At 44.4% G+C, this 7,067-nt stretch overlaps 1 protein-coding gene across 1 annotated transcript in view; it reads left to right on the top strand.

Moving 5' to 3' along the window:
- The first annotated feature begins 1,752 nt into the window (after window positions 1-1,752).
- MPZL2 (myelin protein zero-like 2) overlaps window positions 1,753-7,067 on the top strand; it is a 9,152-nt gene continuing 3,837 nt past the window's right edge. Inside the window, exons 1-4 of the mRNA XM_006890822.1 lie at window positions 1,753-1,810; window positions 2,666-2,832; window positions 3,106-3,316; window positions 6,373-6,520. Coding sequence (XP_006890884.1) covers window positions 1,753-1,810; window positions 2,666-2,832; window positions 3,106-3,316; window positions 6,373-6,520 — 584 coding nt within the window. The remainder of the gene's footprint in view (window positions 1,811-2,665; window positions 2,833-3,105; window positions 3,317-6,372; window positions 6,521-7,067) is intronic.

Genomic DNA, 7,067 nt, shown 5'->3' with positions numbered 1-7,067 from the left:
TTTCTATTTCTAGTCTATCTAGTCTTCCTTTCTTTCATGGCTGCTTTCTCTGTCCCAGGGTTTAAGTAGATTTAATAAATCACTCAAGAGTTTGGAGATAAGTAAGTGAAGGATAAGGGCAATTTGTTCCTGTTCATACAGTAAGAGTCCTCCTGGTCAAGCTTCTTAACTGTGTGTGATCCTCACCTCATCCACCTCTGCTTCAGTGCTGCTCTTCGATCTTTTTGTTTTTTTTTTATGTGCTCCTTGGATTAACAATCATTCCACCCATCTCAGACTAAGAAGCTCCTTTTCTCATTTCAGTTCCTTAACTTTTCAGACCCTGAAAAGAGAACATGAAAAATGTTACTGTGAGGACAGTGTTTGGTGGAGCTTCCCGATTAAAACAAGCTTGGAAGCAGGAGTGGCATCCACTTCTGAAACAGGGTCGCTATGATTCATCTAAGACTCTATGGCACCTAACAACAATAGCAACGATAACATAGAGAGAGCTACGTTGGCCTGGTGGACAGAAAGTTATGTTACCAGGCCTGGTTCAAGTTGTTTTTCTGTCAAACATTCTTCTAGGTGGTATAGCGCTCTTCTGTACATTGCGGAACAGAGGTAACTCGTGGTTGCTATGATGCTGAACACTGGGACACTGATGTGATAATGGTTACCCCATAGTGAGCTGTGAGTGTTTGGTGGAGCTTCCTGATTAAAACAAGCTTGGAAACAGGAGTGGCAACCACTTTTGAAATGGCTTGCCTCCAGAAACTATGAACAGTGCTCAGGCCCTTCGTTCATAGGGTCACTATGAACTATAAATCATCTATGACTTGACGGCACCAAACAACAACAACAACACAGTCCTGTCCTACACCTGTGTAAGCTGCTAACTTTGTCGGGGGAGAAACACCAAATGGACGAGTCAGAAAAATTCCAGTTTTGCTACATGGTGGCTGTGTAACCTGGCTGGTAAGGTCTCCAAACTCTTAAGGTCCACACTGGCAAACGGGAACAGTTCAAATGTTTCATGGACAAAGAGCAAGAACACACTTTGTGAACTGTATTGAGATGGAAGGAGAAACGAGTAAGGGTGGTGCTCTGATTTCATTAAGTCCTTCAAAGGTCAAAGATCATGAAACACAGATTTATTTTGGTAGGTTTGTCTCTGCTTTACTTCAGGGAAAACTATAAACTAGAAAGGTGAGGAAATCCTTGTGGGAACACTTGTCTAAAGTGCAGAGTGTGAGCCGCAGGGTTTCTTTGCCTATGGAGGGTCCCCAAGATTGCTATTTTCTTGACTCAGCGTAGGGAAGTGGAATCCCTTTAAGGTATCTTCACCATTCACTTTCCAGACAAGCCTTTTAAAACAGGGTGTGTGTGGGCCAAACCCAAAGCAAGCTGGGACATTTCATACCGGCACAACCTCCTTTAGCTCTTTGCGAGGCCATCCAGAGGCCAGCGCAGAGGCCAGCGCCGGGACAGATCAACTGAAAAGGGAGGGAGTCCAAGCATTTGGACCTTTGTGCAGACGTGCCGGTTGAGAGGACTGGAGAGGAGGGAGGAGAAGAGGGAGGGCGCTGGGAGGGAGGCCCCACCTTTCATTCTAGCGCGGGCAGAGCGGGATGAGTCAAGCCCGGCGCGCACATTCCCACCGGCGCGCACATTCCCACCCGTGAGGCTCCTCTGTCCGGACTCGCGCGCGCTCCTTGTCGGAGCCCGCCGTCTGCCCGGTCTGGTTGCAGGCGCCAGGGCTGGGCTTCCCTCATGTATGGGCCGAGCCTAAAGCGGGCTGTGCTGCTTCTCCTTGGCTTACAGCTCACAGGTAAGGAGCTCTCCCGATTTCCTTAACTTATAAAGTTAGCCAGTGTGATTACAAAATCGCGTGAGTTTTGTCTGGGCTCCTTAAATCACGGTTGGGATCCCTGTTAGTTTTGGTGAAACTCGAAGTTGGGGGTTGCTTTTGGATAACTGCTTTTGGACAAACAGGTTTAGGTGTGTTTGGACTGGCCGTGATTGGAGCACACAGAGGGCTTTCTAATCTCAGGTTACACGCGACTTTTTTTTTTTGCGGCTACTCTCCATTCCAGTGCAGGAAGCTTTTGGCTCTTAGGTTTCTGTGTGTGTATCTTGTCTGGGACTCTGGGAAAGCAGAGATTGTTACGGAGACAGAGCCGAAGCGGTTTTGAAACTGCTCCAACTTTCTAAACTATAAATACCACAGTAAAAAGTACCCTACTGTATAAAAGTTTCAGTGGTAGGGCAAATGTAAGCTTGCCTGGAAGCGAATGGATTCAATTTCTGCAGAAGTTATGAACAGTAAGAAACCCACATGACAAGTGCCCTTTCTGCTAGGCGACCATTATCTACACCGTATGTTCACACAACATATTTAATCAAAGCTAGGACTGGTTTGAATTTGTTGCTTTCAGTCTTTCTTGCCAGTCTTCATAGTTTGGTCCAACAGTTTTGAAATTTTACTGTAAGGCCAGGGTATCGTGTTGAGGATTATTCAGCTGTTACAAGGAATGAGAGGGTCAAGGTTGCAGATAATTAAGTTTTAAAGCTGAGGCAGCTCAAGTCTGCTTTATACTCTACCCAGGCCTTTATTTGGAAGTGTCAGAAGACATTTGACGTTAACACTCCATCTATTAACCTCCTTCCATTGTTTTCATTGCAGCTCTTTGGCCTATAGCAGCCATGGAAATTTACACCTCCCGAAAGCTGGAGGCTGTTAACGGGACTGATGTCCGGTTAAAATGCACTTTCTCCAGTTTTGTCCCTGTGGGTGATGCACTGACAGTGACCTGGAACTTCCGTCCTCAAGATGGGGGGTCAGAGCAATTTGTAAGTAGATTACTGTCACTTTCCAGGGAGACCTGTGAGTAGGAAAAGAAGCCAGCATTTTCTCCTTGGCTTTTATTTAACTTAGCAGCAAGCACAGGATAAAGTTGGAAAACCAACTCTTAGGGCAAAAGCTGAAAGAATTGAGAGGCAAATGCAGGGGAAAGGGCAGGAGAGCTGGAGATGGGGCAGGTGGGATCATTGACACTTCTCTTGCTTTTTTGCCCCCCCCCCCCTGCCACCGGCAATATTAAAAACCTTCTACCATTTCTTTAGGTATTCTACTACCATGGGGAGCCCTACCCACCCAAGAATGGGCGGTTCAAGGATCGGGTTTTCTGGGATGGGAACCCCGACAGATATGATGCCTCCATACAACTCTGGAAACTGCAGTTTGATGACAATGGGACATACACCTGTCAGGTGAAGAACCCGCCTGATGTGGATGGGCTGATAGGGGAGATCCGGCTCAGCGTTGTGCAGACTGGTAGGTTATCCAGGGGAAAGTTTTTGTGGGAAATGTGGGGGCTTGTAGAAAAGAGAAAGACAATCTTTTGTGATGGTTGAAAGAATACAGGGACTAGCCCTTTGGAGCTGAGGACTCTAGAGGAAGATTGGTGAGTCCTGTGGTATAAAAAGACAGGCTTTGTTTACTTGTGGAAAAAACATAAACTGAAGTAAAGGAACCCAGGGAATCTGTTACAAAAATGGCACTGAGAACGTGAAAAGGAGAGGAAGTGACTTTGAGATAAAGGCTAACAATAGGCCCCTTCATTCATTCATTTCTTCCAAACACACTTACTGGGAGCCTTGTCTGTGCCAGGTACTATCCAAAATGCTTGACTTGTACTGTTGCTTTGAATTCTTACAACCACCCAAAGAGGTGGAAACCCATCACGGTAGCTACTGAGTACTTCTCATGTATCAGTGACTTTACATGAAACAACTTCATCTAATCCTTACATGTCTTTTTATTGCACTCTTGGCACCCTCATTGTACCAATGAGGAATTGAGTAGCATAGATTAAACCATGTGCCCAAAGCTATGTAAGTGAAATATAGAATCACTGAGGACACAACAGAGGTATCTTTGATGCCAAATCCTGCTGCTAATGAATGCATTGTCCCCTTGAAACAACAATATGGAAAAATGCCAAACAAAAAAGAGTGAACAGCATAGAACTTAAGAAGAGTAGTGGATTTTGCTGTGAATCATTGTTATCATTCTTTTACCAGCTGTAAAGAAATCTTATTTTCCTTATCTTTAAAATAATACTAATGTTAGAAGGATAAAATTGGACAAAAATGTACCAATTGAGCTTCATGGAAAATGTTTTTAGAGGCCATTGAGTCAGTCCCTGACTCCTGGTAACCCTATGCTAACCAACAAGTTGGACCACATGTGATCCATAGGGTTTTTACTGGCTGATTTTCAGTTGGTTGCCAGACCTTTATTCCTACTCTCTTTCAGTCTAGATGCTTCACTGAAATCTGTTTAGAATCTCAATAACACCAAAGACTGTACTGTCAGATGAGGTGCACTGACTGGAATATGGTAGCTGGGTCCCCCCTTTGGAAGCTGAGAAGTTACCATCTATTGGCTATCATATACGGGCACAGCCTGGAACAACTTATATGATTTACTTATATGAGAACTGGAAGAAATAAATATTGTTATTTCTGTTTTCTGAGCTATCGGAAGATAGTCTATAGGAAGTTGTGCTGCTACCCAAAGGCTGTGTGTCTAGTGGTTTGAATTCCCCAGCAGCTCTGTGGAAGAAAGATGGGCAATCTCTTAACAGTCCTGGAAACTCAGCGCAGGGTCAGCTGAGTAAGTTCCAATTTGATGGTCTTGGGTTCTGTTTTCAAGATGAGGAAAGTTACCCATTTTCCAGATAGACTCAAAGATGTTAATGAACCCAAATCATACAAATATATGGGAGAGCTAGGATTTTAAGCTAGCATTTTGATGTGTGCTATACCAACAATGTTCTTACCCCAAATGTCCAAGTCTGTAAAGCAGTATGACTGTCCTACCAGTAGAGGGTTGTGTCATGTTGGAGAAATCACTGAGCACTGGGAGAAGTTCTGTAATATCATTCAATATCATCCTTCCTCTACAAAATAAACAGGTTAGGGAAGAAATCAACGGTTCATATAAGGTTCACTTTGAGAATTTAATGAACATCATGGCCTTGAATCCCACATTAAAACATATACATGTGGGTTGATGTGGATTTTATGGGTCTACGGATGAATTTTTCCATCTTTCTCCTGATTCCCAGCTCAACACCCTTGGACTAGAATTCTCCAACAGTCTTTTCAGCTCTGAGGGCTTTTGTTGTTGTTACAGGGTTCTGTCCAGTTGTATAACTCAGAAATCAAGACACAGCATAGAAGGCCCAGACTTTACACACAGACACTAGTCTAGTTTAGGAGTCTTTCTCTCTGTGGTTGCATTCCCATCACTTACCCACCAGACTAGCTACTGACTGACTTGCGTATCTTCACAGCAAGCAGTGAACTCCTTAAGGGTAATGTGTTTTTACCTTTGTGTTTCTATCACTCTCTGGAATCTTAATAAATTTAAATGACTCAGTGACAGAGAGGAAATAATCTAAATTTGAGGTTAAGTAATAATCTTCCTGTGTTCTATAAGTTTTCATGATGCATGACAATCACTTGGAGGACAGGTTAAAATATAGAGTGGATCCCAATGCCAGTGTTTCTGATTCAGTACGTTTAGGGTGCACAGTTGTCAAATGACTGCTGTTCCTGGGACCTTACGCTGAAATTCTTTAGTGTGTAAGGATCCTGAGAGTAACAGCAGTCAAGTTTTTGGCTGCTGAGAAGTCATCGGTGTAAACGCACAGGGCTCTATGGCAGAAAAGACCTGGTGAACTGTTCCTAAGGTTGCAGCTTGTTCTTGCTGTTGTTGTGTACTTTGGGTCAGAACCAACTCATAGCTGACCCTCTAGCAGGTTTATGGAGACATTAAATCACTGAGGAGGAGATTGCTCATCTTTCTTCTGTGGAGCTGCTTGGAGATTGAAACCACAAGGCTTTGGGTTGGCAGCTCAACTCACCACTCAGCCAGCACAGCTCCTAGATTACAGCCTGGCTAACCCATAAGGCAGTTCTCCTCAGCCCTGTAGGGTCACGATGTGTAGGAATTGACTTGATGGCTTATAACATGGTATCCTACATACAAATGCAAGGGAAAGGAACATTCCATTTCATGGTAAAAATACATCTGTCTTTACTTTTTTTATCATGTTGTTAGCTGCCATCAGGTTGGTCCCCTTACACGTGGGGCCCCATGCACCATAGGATTGGGCCGCTGTGATTGATCCACCATCATGTTTCTAGGCTGTAATCTATGAGAACAGACTGCCGGAGCTGCCCTCCCGCGGACCTGCAGCTGGTGGATTTGAACCATGATCTTGCAGCTAAGACTTTAACACTGTCTCACTAGAATCCTTTGTGATCCATCACAGTCCTCCTCTCTAGAGAATTCTAACTTGCACTTTTTTCTCCTTGTAGTCCGCTTCTCTGAGATGTTCTTCCTGGCTCTGGCGATTGGATCGGCCTGTGCACTGATGATCATAATTGTAATCGTGGTGGTCCTTTTCCAGCATTTCCGGAAAAAGCGATGGGCTGACAGAGCCCATAAAGTGGTGGAGATAAAATCGTAAGGCTGGGCTGTTCTTGGAAAAATCTTTTAACACTTTTTATGCCGAGTCTTGGTATTTTATAGGGGGCTAAATAATTGCTGAACCCATGTTCTTCTCTTTGAGGAAATCCTATATGAAAGAATTCAAACTCACAGGATAAAGAATGGGTTGATGTTGTTATGTGCCGTTGAGTCGCTTGTGACTCATAGTGACCCTATGTACAACAGCCCTAAACTCTGTTCTGTCCTGTGCCAACTGCACTGTCTCTGACACTCCCATCCCGATTATCCCAGTCACTGAATCAATCCACCTCATAGAGGGCCTTCCTCTCCTGCGCTTTCCCTCCACCCTCCCAAGCATGATGTCCTTCTCCAAGGACCAGTCTCTCCATACAACATGTCCAAAGCATGTTAGACGGAGCCCCAGAATCCTTGCCTCCAAGGAGCCACCCAGTTTAACCCTTTCCAGGATGATTCTGTTTTCCTAGCAGTCCATGGTACTCTCAATACTCTTCTTCAGCACCACAGCTCAAAGGCATCAATTCTCCTTCTATCCTCCTTGGTC

The sequence above is a fragment of the Elephantulus edwardii genome, unplaced genomic scaffold (genome assembly GCF_000299155.1).
Source record: "Elephantulus edwardii isolate Elephantulus edwardi_28Jun2011 unplaced genomic scaffold, EleEdw1.0 scaffold00093, whole genome shotgun sequence".
Classification (NCBI taxonomy): Eukaryota; Metazoa; Chordata; class Mammalia; order Macroscelidea; family Macroscelididae; genus Elephantulus; species Elephantulus edwardii.
Note: the sequence above shows the minus strand (reverse complement) of the source record. Positions and strands in the feature narration are given on the sequence as shown.